Source organism: Salmo salar, chromosome 28 (assembly GCF_965601325.2).
Source record: "Salmo salar chromosome 28, fSalSal1, whole genome shotgun sequence".
NCBI lineage: Eukaryota > Metazoa > Chordata > Actinopteri > Salmoniformes > Salmonidae > Salmo > Salmo salar.
In genome coordinates this window covers 31,222,593-31,242,928 of record NC_138318.1, presented here as the reverse complement: position 1 = coordinate 31,242,928, position 20,336 = coordinate 31,222,593, and the positions used below count along the sequence as shown (strand labels likewise).

General features: G+C 41.0%; 1 protein-coding gene across 4 annotated transcripts; it reads right to left on the bottom strand.

Annotated features, from left to right (window-relative positions):
• Positions 1–10,290: 10,290 nt before the first annotated feature.
• Positions 10,291–16,096, bottom strand: m4a15 (Membrane-spanning 4-domains subfamily A member 15). 4 transcript variants are annotated; one of them, XM_082970348.1, is made up of 8 exons: positions 15,921–16,096; positions 15,253–15,632; positions 14,295–14,445; positions 13,355–13,465; positions 13,103–13,159; positions 11,107–11,286; positions 10,801–10,914; positions 10,291–10,542 (listed from the first exon to the last, which is right to left on the bottom strand). In XM_082970348.1, exons 2-8 carry the CDS (start codon positions 15,405–15,407, stop codon positions 10,504–10,506), a joined length of 807 nt encoding a protein of 268 aa, XP_082826474.1. In that variant the 5' UTR covers positions 15,408–15,632; positions 15,921–16,096; the 3' UTR covers positions 10,291–10,503.
• Positions 16,097–20,336: the final 4,240 nt, after the last annotated feature.

The window sequence follows — 20,336 nt, the reverse complement described above, 5'->3', positions numbered from 1 at the left end:
GACAACCTCCCACAAATACAAATACACCCTAATATATAGGACTCTCAATCAAAGGCAACTAGACAACACCTGCCTTCAATTGAGAGTCCACACCCCAATTAACTAAACATAGAAACAGACTAACTAGAAAGAACATAGAAATAGACTAACATAGAGCAGTGACCAAAAAACCCCGGAATACATAAATCAACTACCCTCTACATAATACACACACCCCGAACCACATAAACAAAATACCCTCTGCCACGTCCTGACCAGCCTACACTAACAAAATAACCCTCATACTGGTCAGAACGTGACATTACCCCCCCCCCCCCCCCAAAGGTGCAGACCCCGGATGCACCTCACACACAAAAAACCCCAACAACAAATAACCCCCAAAACACTAATAAATCCCCAAAAGTACATGGGAGGGAAGGGAGGGTGGCCACCGTCACTGACGGTGCTCCTGCAACACCCCCCCCCCCCCCCACCCCAATACTCCCCCCTCAGGAGGTGGCTCAGGAGCCGGACGCAGACCCCACTCCACCCCTGGCTCACTCCCCTCATAAACTGTCTCTACAGTGATGTCCCTCTCTGTCGACCCCGGACTGTAGGGTGACTCTAGGAGCTCTGGACTGTAGGAAGACTCTAGGAGCTCTGGACTGTAGGAAGACTCTAGGAGCTCTGGACTGTAGGGTGACTCTAAGAGCTCTGGACTGTAGGGTGACTCTAAGAGCTCTGGACTGTAGGGTGACTCTAGGAGCTCTGGACTGTAGGGTGACTCTAGGAGCTCTGGACTGTAGGGTGACTCTAGGAGCTCTGGACTGTAGGAAGACTCTAAGAGCTCTGGACTGTAGGAAGACTCTAGGAGCTCTGGACTGTAGGGTGACTCTAAGAGCTCTGGACTGTAGGGTGACTCTAAGAGCTCTGGACTGTAGGGTGACTCTAGGAGCTCTGGACTGTAGGAAGACTCTAGGAGCTCTGGACTGTAGGAAGACTCTAGGAGCTCTGGACTGTAGGGTGACTCTAAGAGCTCTGGACTGTAGGGTGACTCTAGGAGCTCTGGACTGTAGGGTGACTCTAGGAGCTCTGGACTGTAGGAAGACTCGAGAAGCTCTAGACTATAGCCAGACTCTAGGAGCTCTGGATTGTAGCCAAACTCTAGGAGCTCTGGACTGTAGCCAGACTCACTCGGCTCTGAACAGTGGGCCGTCTCACCTGGTTCCGAACAGTGGGCCGTCTCTCTCCGGGGCACTGTCGCCGGAAGCTCTGGACGAGGCACTGTTGCCGGAAGTTCTGGACGAGGCACTGTTGCCGGAAGGCCTCGTGCTTGGGGCTGGCTTAGGATGTGCCAGACTAAGGACACGCACCACATGGCTAGTACGAGGAACATGGACAGGACGTGCTGGACTGGGCTGACGCACTGAAGCCTGGTGCGTGGTGCTGGTAATGGAGGTACCATACTGGAGACCCGCACCTTAGGGCTAGTGCGTGGAGCGGGAACAGGACTACTGGACTGGGCTGACGCACTGGAAGCCTGATGCGTGGTGCTGGTACTGGATATGCCAGACTGGAAACACACACCTTAGGGCTAGTGCGTGGAGCGGGAACAGGACGTACTGGACTGGGCTGACGCACTGGAAGCCTGATGCGTGGTGCTGGTACTGGATATGCCAGCCTGGAAACACACACCTTAGGGCTAGTGCGTGGAGCGGGAACAGGACGGGTTGGACTGGGCTGACGCACTGGAAGCCTGGTGTGTGGTGCTGGTACTGGATATGCCAGCCTGGAAACACACACCTTAGGGCTAGTGCGTGGAGCGGGAACAGGACGTACTGGACTGGGCTGACGCACTGGAAGCCTGGTGCGTGGTGCTGGTACTGGATATGCCAGCCTGGAAACACACACCTTAGGGCTAGTGCGTGGAGCGGGAACAGACATATTGGACCGTGAAGGCGCACTGACGGTCTCGAGCGCAGTACTGGCTCCACCCTTCCTGGCTGGATGCCCGCTTTCCCCTGACAAATGCGGGGCGCAGGTACTGCGCACACCGGCCTGTGAATACTAGGCCTCAACGCCATGCACCTCACTCCAACGCACGGGACCTGACTAATACTAGGCTGCCCCCAATAAGCACGGGGATTTGGCTTGCGGCTCAATCCTGGCCCTGCCAAACTACCTGTGTGCCCCCCAAAAATGTTTTATTGGGGCTGCCTCTCCGGCTTAATAGCCAGTCGTGTTCCCCTGTAGTGTTCCCGGTCTTCGCTCCATTTTTTCCATGGGCCCTCTCCGGCCATAATCTGTTCCCATGTCCATTTCTCCCGTTGGTCCAACTCAAATTCCCTTTGCTCCACTAAGTCCACCTGTTGCTCCTTCCTTCGCTGCTTGGTCCGGATTTGGTGGGAGGTTCTGTAACGACGGTCGTCAGGAATGGACCAAGGCGCAGCGGGTTGAGTGCTCATAATTAACTCTTTAATGAAACCACTTATACAAACAAAACAAAACGATGGACGACAAATACAGACTTGAAGGCAACCGACAGCAATTCAAGTGACAACCTCCCACAAATACAAACACACCCTAATATATAGGACTCTTAATCAAAGGCAACTAGACAACACCTGCTTTCAATTGAGAGTCCACACCCCAATTAACTAAACATAGAAACAGACTAACTAGAAAGAACATAGAAATAGACTAACATAGAGCAGTGACCAAAAAACCCCGGAATACATAAATCAACTACCCTCTACATAATACACACACCCCGAACCACATAAACCAAATACCCTCTGCCACGTCCTGACCAGCCTACACTAACAAAATAACCCTCATACTGGTCAGAACATGACAATAGCAAGGATATTCAACTAATAGGCATAAACCACTTGAATATTGATATTCATTAGATTTTTCTTTAAGGTTGGGTGATTTTGAGAAATTATTGTTATAACAGTAACATTTTCAAACACCCAGCACTTGGGAAACATAGATCAGGTGTGGCCAACCCTCCTGGAGAGCAAGCAAGATTTTGTCCCAGACCTATTTTAAAGAGACATTTCACACAAATTACAAAATACAAAATGTCTGTGTCCTTACCTTGAAAGCAGTCTATGGACAAGGAGACTGCAATCTAGGATTTGGTTACCCACTGCCATTAATCATTAATATTAGTATTTCCTGTGCAGAGCCATTGTGTAGTGGTAACACTCTCCCGCGCATGTCGCATACAACTTTCCACCTGAGAACTGGGCTCAATCCCTGCTTCCAACCTTCCCACTGTTAGCATCTGCCTGTCTACCCATCTCATTACTGTCTGAATAAAGTGTCAAACCACCTAAAAAATATGTTTAAAAAAATATATTATCATTTAAATGTCACCCCCCCCCCCCCCCCCAGAATCTCAAAGTAACACATTTGTTGATTTTTGAATGTTAATTTAATGTTCAAAGTACCTTGAATACACCTGACTTGTGGTTTAATTTTTTTTTCACCCTGGCCATAGGCCTAAGCCATGTCAAAATACGTAGAATTGCAGGAAATTAGCTTTTAAACAGTAACATTTTCAATTTAGGGGTTATGCCATGCCAGGGGGCAATGAAATTCATATAGCAAATCTCACTCCAAGCTTTCTTCAAAAGTTGGCAGCCCTGTTAGCCTATCTAAATCAGACAAAATCATCCCTCTGACTGTAGCCTACAGCCATTTTCTATAGGCTATTAGCGGGTTAGGGTCGGGTGCAGGCCTCAGATTTTCACTTTATCACATAGGCCTATAGTCAGGCGGTTGCGGATGGGGTGCGGATTAACAAACAGCTGACGCGCAGCACTGGCCTACTGTCCAGTTTTCTGCTGTCTGGTTGGGGGGAGCCAGTCTGCAGGGATTTAGCAAATGTCAGGCAGATCTGCTCCCGCTCCCGTCTGCTCTCCAAGGACATGATTCCGAGGGCTTCCCGGTAGCTGGTGTACGACCAACACAGAATTATACTGCAGGCTATCTTCTGGACATGCTCCAGTTGAGTAGTCAGGGTTTGAGTGAGGCCAGGGTGCCATGCAGGGACAGCATACTCCAGAACTGGTTTTACGTAGCCGATATAGGCTAGATGGACAGGTGTACTGTGATTACAGAGGAGCGCTTATGATATTAACGCTGTGTTCAAAACAACTGGGAACTCGCAATTTGGTAATCTCCGACTTCAATGCATTCAAGACAACTGGGAACTCTGAAAAAAATATGAATTCCGACTGGTAAAATTGTTTTGAACGGTCATCCAACTAGGAATTTGAAGTCGGAAACTCTGGCATCTCTCTAGAGCTCCGACTTTCCAACCTGAAATTCAATTATGTTATGATTTGACCTCGTTTTTTGGGGGCACTTAGTGGTCCTCAAAGAGACACATAAAGAGACACATAAAGATACACTAGTGAATGACAGAATACAATCTCCAATTCACATCTCCAATAAACAATATGCATGGCTATAACATGACTATGATGGCTTAATGCTATACAGGACCATACAGCGCAAAACAACGTGACTGTGACTGCACTCATTTGCGATCAAAGGGGTGCCGCCGCACGTGTACTACAAAGCATAGCACCATCATCTTCAGTACTGGGCTACAACTGCACAATGAACTTGAATACCTCTAACAGTGAAATACAATGTAATACCCATATAATGATGTACCATACATGTATACAATTACAGGGCATATAAACAATGCACTTGGGGACACAATCCTTTACAAATACAGGGTTAAATGTCCAAAATGATATGACAACCTAAACACAGCTAGCTAGCTCACAATAGACATTTACATTGACATTTTAGTCATTTAGCAGACGCTCTTATCCAGAGCGACTTACAGTAGTGAGTGCATACATTTCATTTCATGCATTTTTTTATATTTCTTTGTAATAGCTAGCTCACAGTAGAAACGACTAATTAGCATAACCATAAATATGACATTAGGATGCACACTGGCCTTGGCTAACATAATGAAAGCTAACTGGTGGGAAAACACAAGGATGGCTGGAACTTTCTCTCACCTGACATCTCTCGAGCTGGTCTTCTTCTCTGAGCTGGAGACCGGCCAGCATGCTGTGCTCCACTTCATGCTGCCACCTCCATGCTTCACCATAGTGATGGTGACAGGTTTTCCCCCAGATGTGACGTGACGCTTGGCATTCAGGCCAAAGAGTTCAAATTTGGTTTCTTCAGAGCAGAGAATCTTGTTTCTCATGGTCTAAGAGTCCTGTCATGTGCCTTTTACTGAGGAGTGGCTTCTGTCTGGCCACTCCATAAAGCCTAATTGGTGGAGTGCTACAGAGATGGTTGTCCTTCTGGAAGGTTCTCCCATCTCCACAGAGAAATTTTGGAGCTCTGTCAGAGTGACCATCGGGTTCTTGGTCACCTCCCTGACCAATGCCCTTCTCCCCCGATTGCTCAGTTTGGCTGGACGGCCAGCTCTAGGAAGAATCTTGGTGGTTCCAAACCCTGTTGGGGCTAGGGGGCAGTATTTGCACGGCCGGATAAAAAACGTACCCGATTTAAACTGGTTACTACTCTTGCCCAGAAACGAGAATATGCATATAATTAGTAGATTTGGATAGAAAACACTCTAAAGTTTCTAAAACTGTTTGAATGGTGTCTGTGAATATAACAGAACTCATATGGCAGGCCAAAACCTGAGAAGATTCCATACAGGAAGTGCCCTGTCTGACAATTTGTTGTCCTTCTGTTGCATCTCTATCAAAAATACAGCATCTGTGCTGTAACGTGACACTTTCTCAGGCTCCCATTGGCTCTCTAAAGCCGCCAGAAAGTGCTGTCTCTGGGCAAAGTACAACAGCTCTGTTTGTGAGTGGTCAGCCTGGGGACAGTGAGACTGAGATGCACGTTCACGAGAATTCTCCATTTTTTGCTTTCAGCCTTTGAATGAATATAACGTTGCCCGGTTGGAATATTTTCGCTATTTTACGAGAAAAATTGCATAAAAATTTATTTTTAACAGCGTTTGACATGCTTCTAAGTACGGTAATGGAATATTTTGAGATTTTTTTGTCACGAAATGCTCTCGCGCGTCACCCTTCGGATAGTGATCTGAACGGACGAACCAAACGGAGCTATTTGAATATAACTATGGATTATTTGGAACCAAAACAACATTTTTTGTTGAAGTAGAAGTCCTGGGAGTGCATTCTGACGAAGAACAGCAAAGGTAATCCAATTTTTCTAATAGTAATTCTGAGTTTAGTGAGTCCCAAACTTGGTGGGTGTCAAAATAGCTAGCCGTGATGGCCGAGCTATGTACTCAGAATATTGCAAAATGTGCTTTCGCCGAAAAGCTATTTTAAAATCTGACACCGCGATTGCATAAAGGAGTTCTGTATCTATAATTCTTAAAATAATTGTTATGTATTTTGTGAACGTTTATCTTGAGTAATTTAGTAAATTCACCAGAAGTTTTCGGTGGGTATGCTAGTTCTGAACATCACATGCTAATGTAAAAAGCTGTTTTTTGATATAAATATGAACTTGATTGAACAAAACATGCATGTATTGTATAACATAATGTCCTAGGAGTGTCATCTGATGAAGATCATCAAAGGTTAGTGCTGCGTTTAGCTGTGGTTTTGGTTTTTGTGACATATATGCTTGCTTTGAAAATGGCTGTGTGATTATTTTTGGCAGGGTACTCTCCTGACATAATCTAATGTTTTGCTTTCGCTGTAAAGCCTTTTTGAAATCGGACAATGTGGTTAGATTAACGAGAGTCTTGTCTTTAAAATGGTGTAAAATAGTCATATGTTTTGAGAAATTGAAGTTATAGCATTTTTGAGGTATTTGTATTTTGCGCCACGCGATTCCACTGGCTGTTGACTAGGGTGGGACGGAGGCCACTGTGTTCTTGAGGACCACCCGTTGTTTAAAGATGCAATAAGGCAGACTTCCATCATTGACCAGATTGGCGCACATTCAACAAATCTGATCAAACAAAGTGGATATTCATCCAGTCCGTCATGATTTATGTATTGTAACAGTCCCACAATGTGGTTACTTATGTCTGATTTGGATATATTTGTCTGTTCTCGCTTCATAACATGTAGAAGTTGTCCTTTTTCAGGCTTAGAAAAAGTGATTGCTGAATGCTAACTCCCATTCGAATAAACTGGTGGTTAGCATAGCTAGCATACAGAAATCAGTGGTGGTAGTCTAATCGTTTTTAACGGTAATGCAGTTGATTGGTAAAGATGACATGAACATATGTTGGGGTTGACATCCATACAAGCATTATACGCTGATTTTTATGACGTGCTTCCATGGGGCAGAAATCAGGGTGTTGTTGTGATTCTGGGTTGCCAGATTGTTAGCAACAAAGACAAGAAATTGCCATGGAGGGAATCGTAAGTGGCTTGTTTCAGCATGTTTAATCTTGTTATTGATACCGTCTTGTTCTGTGGTGTTTAAACTGATTTCATGTCAATGCTAATATGGCTAAACATTGTTAGCTAGCTAACCAACAACTGTAACAATGATTTGAGAGACAGCAAGTGCTCATTGTGCAAATGTATTTATGTTTTCAATAAACATTGGAGAGTAAAATATAGCTTACATGTTGTCAACAATCTAAGCCAACCCCGTATGTTTTGCCCCATAGCTGCGCATGCCTCTGTGTTGTTGCTAAACAACCAACCCCTCTATAATGATCATGTTCATTTTCTATTGCACTACATGGATGTTGTTTTATTTTGAAAGTGAAGTATATTTTGAAAATACAAAGATGTGTTTGCTTTTTGTATATTTTCTTACACTGTTACATAGGCCCTAATTGAGCAATTTACAGTTCCAGTCAAAAGTTTGGAAACACCAACTCATTCCAGTTTTTTTAAATATATATATATTTTTAAACTATTTTCTACATTGTAGAATAATAGTGGAGACATCAAAACTATGAAATAACACATATGGAATCATGTAGTAACCAAAACAGACTGAGGTGTGGGTGAATGGATGATCTCTGCATGTGTGGTTCCCACCTTGAAGCATGGAGGAGGTGTGATGGTATCAGGGTGCTTTGCTGGTGACACTGTCAGTGATTTATTTAGAATTCAAGGCACACTTAACCAGCATGGCTACCACAGCATTCTGCAGCGATACACCATCCCATCTGGTTTGCACTTAGTGGGAATATCATTTGTTTTCAACAGGATTTTGTACACCTTTATTTAACTAGGCAAGTCAGTTAAGAACAAATTCTTATTTACAATGATGACCTACTCCGGCCAAACCCTAACCCAGATGACGGTGGACCAATTGTGCGCCGCCCTATGGGACCCCCAATCACAACCAGTTGGAATCGAACCAGGGTCTGTAGTGATGCCTCTAGCACTGAGATGCAGTGCCTTAGACCACTGCGCCACTCGGGAGCCCGACACACCTCCAGGCTGTGTAAGGGCTATTTGACCAAGAAGGAGAATGATGGAGTGCTGCATCAGATGACTTGGCCTCTACAGTCACCCAACTTCAACCCAATTGAGATGGTTTGGAATGAGTTGGACCACAGAGTGAAGGAAAAGCAGCCAACAGGTGCTCAGCATATGCTCAGCATATGAACGCCTTCAAGACTGTTGGAAAAGCATTCCAGGTGACGCTGGTTGAGAGAATGCCAAGAGTGTGCAAAGCTGTCATGAAGTCAAAGGGTGGCTATTTTGAAGAATCTAAAATCTAAAATATTTTGATTTCTTTAAAACCTGTTAGGGCTAGGGGGCAGCATTTGCACGTCTGGATAATTTTTTTTTACCCGATTTAATCTGGTTACTAATCCTACCCAGTAACTAGAATATGCATATACTTATTATATATGGATAGAAAACACTCTAAAGTTTCTAAAACTGTTTGAATGGTGTCTGTGAGTATAACAGAACTCATTTGGCAGGCAAAACCCTGAGACATTTTCTGACAGGAAGTGGATACCTGATGTGTTGTATTACCTTTAAACCTATCCCATTGAAAAAACAGGGGCTGAGGAATATTTTGGCACTTCCTATTGCTTCCACTAGATGTCACCAGCCTTTACAAAGTGTTTTGAGTCTTCTGGAGGGAGATCTGACCGAACAAGAGCCATGGAACTATGATGTCCCATTAGACACCTGGCGCGCGAGTTCATGTTGGGTACCCTCGTTCCAATACGTTATAAAAGAGTATGCATTCGTCCACCTTGAATATTATTCATGTTCTGGTTAAAAAAGGCCCTAATGATTTATGCTATACAACGTTTGACATGTTTGAACGAACGTAAATATATTTTTTCCCCTCGTTCATGACGAGAAGTCCGGCTGGTTTAGATCATGTGCTAACAAGACGGAGATTTTTGGACATAAATGATGAGCTTTTTTGAACAAAACTACATTCGTTATGGACCTGTGATACCTGGAAGTGACATCTGATGAAGAGAATCAAAGGTAATGGATTATTTACATAGTATTTTCGATTTTAGATCTCCCCAACATGACGTCTAGTCTGTATCGCAACGCGTATTTCTCTGGGCGCAGTGCTCAGATTATTGCAAAGTGTGATTTCCCAGTAAGGTTATTTTTAAATCTGGCAAGTTGATTGCGTTCAAGAGATGTAAATCTATAATTCTTTAAATGACAATATAATATTTTACCAATGTTTTCTAATTTTAATTATTTAATTTGTGGTGTTGAATTGACTGCCGGTTATTGGAGGGAAACGATTTCCTCAACATCAATGCCATAGTAAAACGCTGTTTTTGGATATAAATATGAACTTGATAGAACTAAAAATGCATGGATTGTCTAACAATGTCCTAGGAGTGTCATCTGATGGAGATTGTAAAAGGTTAGTGCATCATTTTAGCTGGTTTTATGGTTTTGGTGACCCTGTCTTTGAATTGACAAAACATTACACACAACTCTTGTAAATGTACTGTCCTAACATACTCTAAATTTATGCTTTCGCCGTAAAACCTTTTTGAAATCGTAAAACGTGGTTAGATTAAGGAGATGTTTATCTTTCAAAGGGTGTAAAATAGTTGTATGTTTGAAAAATTTGAATTTTGACATTTATTTGGATTCAAATTTGCCGCTCTTGAAATGCACCTGCTGTTGATGGAGTGCACCACGGGTGGCACGCTAGCGTCCCACCTAGCCCATAGAGGTTAACACTGTTTTGGTTACTACCTATTTCCATATGTGTTATTTCATAGTTTCGATGTTTTCACTATTATTCTGCAATGTAGAAAGTAGTAAAAATAAAGAAAAACCGTTGAATGAGTCGGTATGTTTAAACTTTTGACTGGTGGTATATGTTATATTTATTACAAAGTACAAGTGTAGAGAAAGACGAGTGTATACAAAGACAATTCCATATATGTGGATTTAAAGAAATGTTCTACATATTTGTGAATACATTTATTTCATATCAATGGGCAAGTCCCAATTTTCTATCTATCCACCACGGCAGAGACAGTCAGAAAAGCCTTGTTTTCTTTATTCAGTCTGGTGATGGTAGATCTTGCATTACCACAACTGCCTGTAAAGAAGAAAGATCAGAGTTTATCTTAGGCATTCCTGCATGAGATAGACACACAAAAAAGCATTATATACACTGTACTGTATATAAACATACACTGTATTAACATTAGTTGCAGATAAGATTGTGTCTGGTTCTGTAGGGCACTTATAAACCAAAATGTATTTGATTAATTGTACTGGCATACTGACCAGAGTCTACAAGCCTCAGGACACAATACATATAGCTACGTTTTTAAAGTATGTCACAGTACTTTACCTGTGTCTTGCTGGAATGCAGGGCAACCCTGGCAAATGATGTCATCACAATTAGGAGCACCATGCCTACTAAGCTCTGGTACATAAATACAGCCTCGAGGCTGATCAACTGGTACTGTGATGATGACAGAGAGCAGAGAATGAAAGGTATCTTTATTTAGACAGAACATTTTAAAGATGTGTTATAAGATGTTTATCCTTTCTTTATTACATTTTAAAAGAGATTGTGACGAAGCAAATACCTAAGCTCTAATAATAATTGATCCAGATAACAGTGATCTGGAATCACATCAACAACAAAACATACCATATGTTGTTTATGCCAGAGGGCTGCAACTCTGCCAGATTCTGTGGCGTTGTAGTCTTCGTGGTAATAATCATAGGAGTCATGTGATTCCTGAATGCGCAGGATGCCTTTAAGGAATTCAAAGAAAGCCACTGTGACCCCCAACATAGAGATGATACTAAGGGCCAGGCTTGCTGTCACCTACATGGTGAGAACAAATAAAGTGGTGAAAGAACTGCAACCACTTTGTGACAAGGCATTTCAAGGCACTTTAACATGAGGTGAGCAGAAAATTTAAAATGCATTTATTTGCATGACATTTCCAGACTGAAGTACAGAGTGACAATCACATTGTGATGAACAAAAGAATAACCATCTTGAAAATTGCCACCATTTACCTTTTGCACCGTGGTTTTTACTATGACTAATAAGAACAACAGAATGGGATGAGGAACTGTGATCTGACATTCATTTACGCTTTTTTTGGTAAAAGTTACTAAATTCAAAAAGGCACTCTCACATCTGAACAATCTTTTTTGCAGGTGCATGGTAACAGTTGAACAAAATGAAGGAAAAAGGAAACTGCACACTGCTCTTGAAATTAGCACCCTTATGTAGACCTAGCTCCACCCACATCTGTTCCATGCATGGAAAGGGGTTGGAGGCGAAGGAAAAAACAAATAAGTGTTACCAAATATAACAATATACATTTAATAAATATTTGAATAAAGTGTGTAAATGAGACATATTAAACACGTCTGTAAAACCAAAATGAGGACATAGACCTACCGAGCAAGTTTTCATTAATCATTGGGTACATCGTACGAAAAACAGAGTAATCTTAAATAGGAGCATAATTCATGTTCAAATTCACAACATAACATACATAGGCATTTCATCATTAAGTCCTTTAGGAAACAATATCTGGAGGGTGATTTGAATATGAATTATGCTCCTATTTAAGATTATTCTGTTGTTTTTTGTATGATGTACCAATGATTAATGAAAACTTGCTCGGTAGGTCTATGTCCTCATTGTGGTTTTACAGACGTGTTTAATACGTCTCATTTACACACTTTATTAGAATATTTATGAAATGCATATTGTTATATTTGGTAGCACTTATTTGTTTTTCCTTCGCCTCCAATCCCTTTCCATGTGTGGAACGGATGTGGGTGGGGCTAGGTCTACATAAGTGCTAATTTAAAAAAACTCACAAAAGCTCTGACGAAGGCCGTGAGGCCGATACGTAAAGCTTATTAAAGATCAGGGATACTATCAAGAGCAGTGTGAGGTTTCCTTTTTCCTTAATCTGATAAAAGTTACTAAAAAGAGATCTCTGTGGAATGCACACATGAACGCTCACTATACACTTGAGTGTACAAAACATTACAAACACCTGCTCTTTCCATGACATAGGTGACTAGTTGAATCCAGGTGAAAGCGATTATCCGTTATTGATGTTACCTGTTAATTCCACTTCAATCAGTGTAGATGAAGGGGAGGAGAGAGGTTCAAGAAAGATGTTTAATCCTTGAGACAATTGAGACATGGATTGTGTATGTGTGCCATTCAGAGGGTGAATGGGTAAGACTCATTATTTAAGTGCCTTTGAACGGGGTATGGTTGTAGGTATCGGACACACCAGTTTGAGTGTGTCAAGAACGGCAAAGCTGCTGTTTTTTTTATGCTCAACAGTTTCCCGTGTGTATCAAGAATGGTCAACCAACCAAAGGACATCCAGCCAACTTGACACAAATGTTGGAAGCATTGGATTCAACATGGGCCAGCATCCCTGTGGAACGCTTTCAACACCTTGTAGAGTCCATGCCCTGGTGAAATGAGGCTGTACTGAGGGCAAAAGGGAGTGCAACTCAATATTAGGAAGGTGTTCCTAATGTTTTCTACACTATATTTTTTATAGAATGAAAATCGTTTGCCATAGTTATGAACAGTAATGTGCCATGACTAATCGTTTATAATGCCTTTGCGCAGAATTCCAATTCATGGGACTCACCAGTTGTTTTGAAGGATTCTTCTCTGTGAGCACATATAACAACCCAGAGATGATGAACTGTCACAAAGCAGAGGGAGGGGGTTTATAAGTTCAACAATATGCCCAAACTGTCATGGGAGAAGGTCTGAAAGATATCATTGAATGGAAGATTAAGCAATAAGGGTTTTTAGGACTGAAAGGTATGATGTCATGTTAAGACATTTGGATTGTCAGTATCATAGATTTATATAGACACACGCAAGAAGGACGTACCAGGATTCCTAGCCAAAAAGGGGTGAAAATCTCTGCAGAGGACTTCAGTGTATCCAGCCTCATGGGAATCCCCAAGATGAAGAGTGATGATCCCATGAACATCATTACAATCTAACCGACCAGGAACATAGAATAAAGAACATCATTACAATCTAACCAACCAGGAACATAGAATAAATAGCAGCATTACAGTCTAACCAACCAGGAACATAGAATAAATAGCAGCATTACAGTCTAACCAACCAGGAACATAGAATAAAGAACATCATTACAATCTAACCAACCAGGAACATAGAATAAATAGCAGCATTACAGTCTAACCAACCAGGAACATAGAATAAAGAACAGCATTACAGTCTAACCAACCAGGAACATAGAATAAAGAACATCATTACAATCTAACCAACCAGGAACATAGAATAAATAGCAGCATTACAGTCTAACCAACCAGGAACATAGAATAAAGAACATCATTACAATCTAACCAACCAGGAACATAGAATAAATAGCAGCATTACAGTCTAACCAACCAGGAACATAGAATAAATAGCAGCATTACAGTCTAACCAACCAGGAACATAGAATAAAGAACAGCATTACAGTCTAACCAACCAGGAACATAGAATAAAGAACAGCATTACAATCTAACAAACCAGGAACATAGAATAAAGACACCAAAATAATCATATGTTTACACAAAAATGAAGAGGTATCTGGTAAAATAATGTTTTTATTATGATTACTGTCGTGACATATGTTACCTATAACCATGCTATTACCACTTTATTTTGTGTTGTAATGTAAAGTGCTAACACTAAATTAATGAATGATAAATACAAACATTTTACCCAAAATAAAATGTTCACAGCGTTTGTCCGCAGTGACTCCTTAGAGTATTTGGCAACAATGAATACATCAGTTGTCTGTTTTCCAGTCTCACCCCAGTACTCTTTGGCTCGCCTCTGATGAAGCGGTGCAGTGGTTTACTTCCTCCCACCATAGTGGTATGTGGCCCTCCTTCTCCCCCTGCTGGACTGATGTTGGACGCCATGTTCATCGACATGATCATCTGTTGAAGGATAGTGACCAAACTGTAGGCATAACAACATTGATAATACCATGACAGAGAACCAGAAGAGGGCCTTAAAAAGACAGCAAGATCAGCTGTGACGAAAATAAATGAACATGAACCTGTTTGGTTTTAATTACTCTATAAACTATGTGGGAACAGTGTTAGAACAGTTGCAAAGCAAACCTAAAGCAACCAGAATTGAAAATGCTTTTGTAAAGGCCCAGGCCTCAATCATAGGGGGTGTAGATCTGGGTGAAAGTTCAAAATGACATGATATTCATAACACAAAAAGAACTTAGCAACAAATGAACCATCTGAAAACAACGCCAGAACTCATCTTGCCCACATGTGACAACCACCATAAGTCATAAACTGATACACTGATTGTAAGGTGTAGCCAGCCAGATGCTATATGCCTCATCAAAACAAGATAGCCTAAGCTTTTAGTGTTTTGAAAACACATATAATAAGGTTGAGATTGAATACTAGGTCTGAACCTATAACTCAAAACTAACTAATGTCAGATAATATAATGTATTGTATTCGTCTGAAGGGAACTGCAATATTCATCAAACAGTTCAACATCAACAAAAAAACATCACTGAAATTGCACAGAGAACCATAGAACCTATGATATAGATAATATGATCACTTTCAAATGGAATTTGATTACTGTCTGTGACATATGTAAACATTCTAATCTAAGTTTTGTTAATAAGAGAACCTAATCTGTTTGTTACAAATTCACAAATAATTGAACTGTAGCATATTTAACAGATAGATACTGTACATGTATAGCATAGAAAGTAGTGAAATAGTTACAGACCTGGCTTGCCTGAAACAGAACTGCGTAGATGAAATAATATTACACAACTGGAGGGAGATATTTACATGAGGGAGACGGGTGGGTGTGGGGATGGTTGGGCGGGAGTATGATAGGGCCACAGAAACGTGCTTACAATGGAATCTATCCCTAAACATTTCAAGAAAATGAACACTTTTGAGCAAGGTAGAAAGAAAAGACAGAGCAGGACGTTGCCATCGTGCACTACAGGTTTATTTTGTTTATTCATGTTGAATGTCCGTCAGTTGAATTCCGAAAAAGGACATCGCTGGTTTTGTTCTGCGACCCCAGCTGCTTTCCGACATGAGAGATGAAGAGAGAGCATGGAGAAGAGTAATGGGGGATGGGACATGCGTTAGGGGCTTAATAGAAAGCAGAGGGAGTGGGAGGGAGAGAGAAAAAAAGTTTTACACAATGTCTACTTTCATTTGGCTGTGGGTGAGATTGCTAAAGTGTTTCGTAACGAAGAGGGAGGAGAATGAGATGAGATGGATCATAAAGGGTATAAAGGAATGGTTTGAAGCAATATCTGGGTGTAACATCCTACACATTCAGGATTCAGAAAATATTCCATGCAGAGATGTTTTCTGAGCTGGTGAATAAGGGAAGAAATTGAGACATAAAAGGATGAAGATAAAATTGTAGCTTACCAAACTGTTGAGTTGATCAGTTGACTAAATCAAGAGGTAATCGTTCTGAACTTTCCAAAAAACGTTAACTTTTAGCTTTTCCTGATCACTGAACCCAACTTATATGTTTCTGGCTGTCGAAAACAAGCCTAGCAATGTATAACATTCCTCAAATTTTATGAGACCATTCCCCCCCCGCCCACTTCCAGTCCCCCCCCCCCCCCCCCCCCACTTCCAGCCTACCCCCCCATCTTCCCCAACACAGCTGTGGAGGAAATCATTCTCTTCGCCCAACCTAGCCTAAACTCTCTCCCCCCCTCGACCTCTTTCTCTCTCCACACGCATGCACATGAACGCACGCAGTAAGAGCTGACTCAAATGTTTGTTTACTCTGTGCCTGTGTAGGTTTATTGATTATGGAATAAACAGAAATATCAGGTAACCATGCAACCGCCAACCAACATATCCAATTAAATGATATTAATTTGCCAATCTATGGCATTTAAAACAGTTGAGTATATGAGTTATGGCCAATAGGGCAAATGATGACCAATACTGCCTACAAATCTAAGGATAGGCTTGGTCTAGTAAACCTTTTGTAATGTTATTTATTCACACTGAACAGGAACATAATACACTTGACCTTTTATTAGGGGTTATTCACATGGTTATTCACATGCAGTGTCACCTTGGGGTTGGGTTGTCTCGGTGGTTATGTAATAGTGTGTCATTTCAAAGTTCAAGTTGAATAGATGGCTGTGATTTACTGTAATAGTATAATTTAGACCTGGTGTATCAGCCGTGGGGCATGACAGACATAATAATGCCCTTTCTATTTCTGCTGAGTGGACAACAGGGACATTTAAGCTTCTATGCCAAAGTGACTAATGATCTGTGATACTGTATAAAGGTCATGAAGTGCGTCACTGTATACTGAGTAAAAGATTTTGTCAAGGGGGGATATTTTTCTCCCTGCTTAATTTTCACTTCCTTATGAATCCAAAGTCCTACCTACTGTACATTCGGAGGAAAAAAATGTAACAATTGATTAATTTAACCTCTCTGGGAAATGTGGGACGCTAGCGTCCCACCCGCGGGACACACTATTCAACAGCCAGTGAAATAGCAGGGCGGCAAATTCAAAACAACAAAAATCTCATAATTCAAATTTCTCAAGCATACAACTATTATATCCCATTTTAAAGATACACTTCTCGTTAATCCAACCACATTGTCCGATTTCAAAAAGGCTTACAGCGAAAGCATAGCATTAGATTATGTTAGGACAGCGCCGAGACAAGAAAAACCACACAGCCATTTTCGAAGCAAGGAGAGGCGTCACAAAAACCAGAAATACAGCAAAGATTAATCACTAACCTTTGATGATCTTCATCAGATGGCACTCATAGGACTTCATGTTACACAATACATATATGTTTTACTCGATCAAGTTCATATTTATATCCAAAAACCCCATTTTACATTGGCGTGTAATGTTCAGAAATGCTTTGCCTCCCAAAACTTCCGGTGAATGAGCACATCAATTTACAGAAATACTCATCATAAACGTTGATAAAATATTAAACTGTTATTCAAAGAATTATAGATACACTTCTCCTTAATGCAACCGCTGTGTCAGATTTCAAAAAAACTTTACAGCGAAAGCACACTTTGCAATAATCTGAGTACAGCGCTCAGACAACAACAACAAGCAATACAGGTACCCGCCATTTTGGAATCAACTAAAATCAGAAATAGCATTATAAATATTCACTTACCTTTGATGATCTTCATCAGAATGTACTCCCAGGAATCCCAGTTCCACAATAAATGTTTGTTTTGTTCGATAAAGTCCATTTATGTCCAAATACCTCCTTTTTGTTCGCGCGTTTAGTCCACTACTCCAAATGCAGGAAGCGCGCGCAAAATGTCATGACGAAAAGTCAAAAAAGTTCTATTTACGTTCGTAGAAACATGTCAAACGATGTATAGCATCAATCTTTAGGATGTTTTTATCATAAATCTTCAGTAATATTCCAACCGGACAATTCCAATGACTTCAAAAAAGAAAAGGAACACAGCTAACTCTCACGGGAGCGCACGCCACTGAACTCATGTCATTCTCTCAGTCATCTGACTCCAGGACCTCTTATTCTCTCCCAAGTCGCAATAGAAGCATGAAACAACATTCTAAAGACTGTTGACATCTAGTGGAAGCCTTAGGAAGTGCAAAATGACCCCACAGACACTGTATACTGGATAGGGAATCACTTGAAAAACTACAAACCACTTCCTGGTTGGAATATTTCTCAGGTTTTTGCCTGCCATATGAGTTCTGTTATACTCACAGATATCATTCAAACAGTTTTAGAACCTTCAGAGTGTTTTCTATCCAAATCAACTAATAATATGTATATCCTAGCTTCTGGGCCTGAGTAGCAGGCAGTTTAATTTGGGAACATTATTCATCTGAATTTCCGAATACTGCCCTCTGTCACCAAGAAGTTAATGATTAGATTGATTAGACACATGAACAAGGAAATAAATTATTTGAACACTGTCTTAAACTGTTGGAGTTACTAAGGTCCTCATCCATTTGAGAATTTTTTGTAGACATACTGTAGTACAAATGAAGGGTCTTTGTATACTGAGGGAGTTTTTGAACACATTCATCATTTGTAATCCAAAAGCATTTTTAAAGTGGTCCGCAAAGCAAAATCACATCTCAAGGTGTTTAAGTTTGAGTGTGGTGGGTATTTATCTATGAGGTCCTTTATCATACTATGACCTTGCATTGAATACCTGTTCATTTATGTTCTGTAATGATAGAACCAGAATATCAAGTATATTCTGAAAGCATTGTTGCTATGTAACTCATCTTGATGATGAAATTGCCCCACTGAAGACAAGTACATTTTTGAGGTGGTTAAGTTTGTACATACAGTATGTAAATTATGTAAACTGTCATAAAAGTAAGCAAAAAGATACCTCAAAATGTTAACTTTCCAGTTTCATTAATTTCTGTGAGAGACAATAAAGATGTTAAAGTGATACGTTATAAGAGGTGCATGACTGGCTGCAGGGAAGTCAGGCGCAGGAGAGCAGAACTGGGTAATAACCGGAGCAGTTTAATAAGCAAAACCAACGGCACCCAGCACGTCAAAATATGGGTACAAAATAACCCGTCGCGAACCAGTCAGAAGTGCACAAACACTTTACAACAAACACTTCCACACACAGACATGGGGGGAACAGAGCAACCAGGTGTGTGGGAAAACAGACAAAACAAATGGAAAATGAAAGGTGGATCGGCGATGGCTAGAAGACCGGTGACGTCGACCGCCGAACATCGCCCGAACAAGGAGAGGAACTGACTTCGGCGGAAGTCGTGACATACGTATTGCGGATGATCCTTGTACCTCTTTATGGGGGAACGGACAGTAAAAGAGGGAGGGCCTGAGGCATCTCAAATTGTGGTAGCTGATTAAAGTAAACCTTTATGGCTCATGGCATCAATATGTGTCTTAAAATAAAGAAAAAATTATGTTGAAAGAATAGCCATCAAATAATTTGCATACAGCGAGGGACCAGGAAAAGTGGTCACAATGGGGACAAAGTCGACGGACAAGAGACACATTTTAATACCATGTGTAGACATATTTCTCTGAATGTGTACAAGATCGGGACAAAGGATGCATGTTAGCGCCAGGTATAAACAAGGCTATACATTTCTAAAATAACTTCAATTGTTTTTGTGAAATAAAAAAGATATTCACTTCCTTATGAAACCAAAGTCCTACCTACATTCTTGGTGGATAAAAATGGAACAATCGACACATGAACAAGGAAATAAACTCTCTGAATTCTGTCTTAAGTCATTGGAGTTACTAAGCTCCTCATCCAGTGGAGATTTGTGTGTCTTATTTTCGTAGACATACTGTAGTACAAATGGAGGGTCTTTGTATACTGAGGGAATCTTTGAACAAATTCATCATTTGTAATCTAAAAGCATTTTCAAAGTGGTCATCAAAGCAAAATCACATCTCAAGGTGTTTAAGTTTTTGTGAGGTGGGTATTCATCTATGAGGTCCTTTATCATACTATGACCTTGCATTGATTACCTGCTAATTTATGTTTTGTAATGATAGAACCAGAATATCAAGTATATTCTGAAAGCATTGTTGCTATGTAACTCATCTTGATGATGAAATTGCCCCACTGAAGACATGTAAATGTTTAAGGTGGTTAAGTTTGTACAGTATGTAAATTATGTAAACTGTCATAAAGGTAAGCAAAAAGATACCTCAAAATGTTAACTTTCTAGTTTCATTCATTTCCGTGAGAGACAATAAGGATGTTAAAGTGTTACGTATTGCGGATGATCCTTGTACCTCTTTATGGGTGAACGGACAGTAAAAGAGGGAGGGCCCGAGGCAT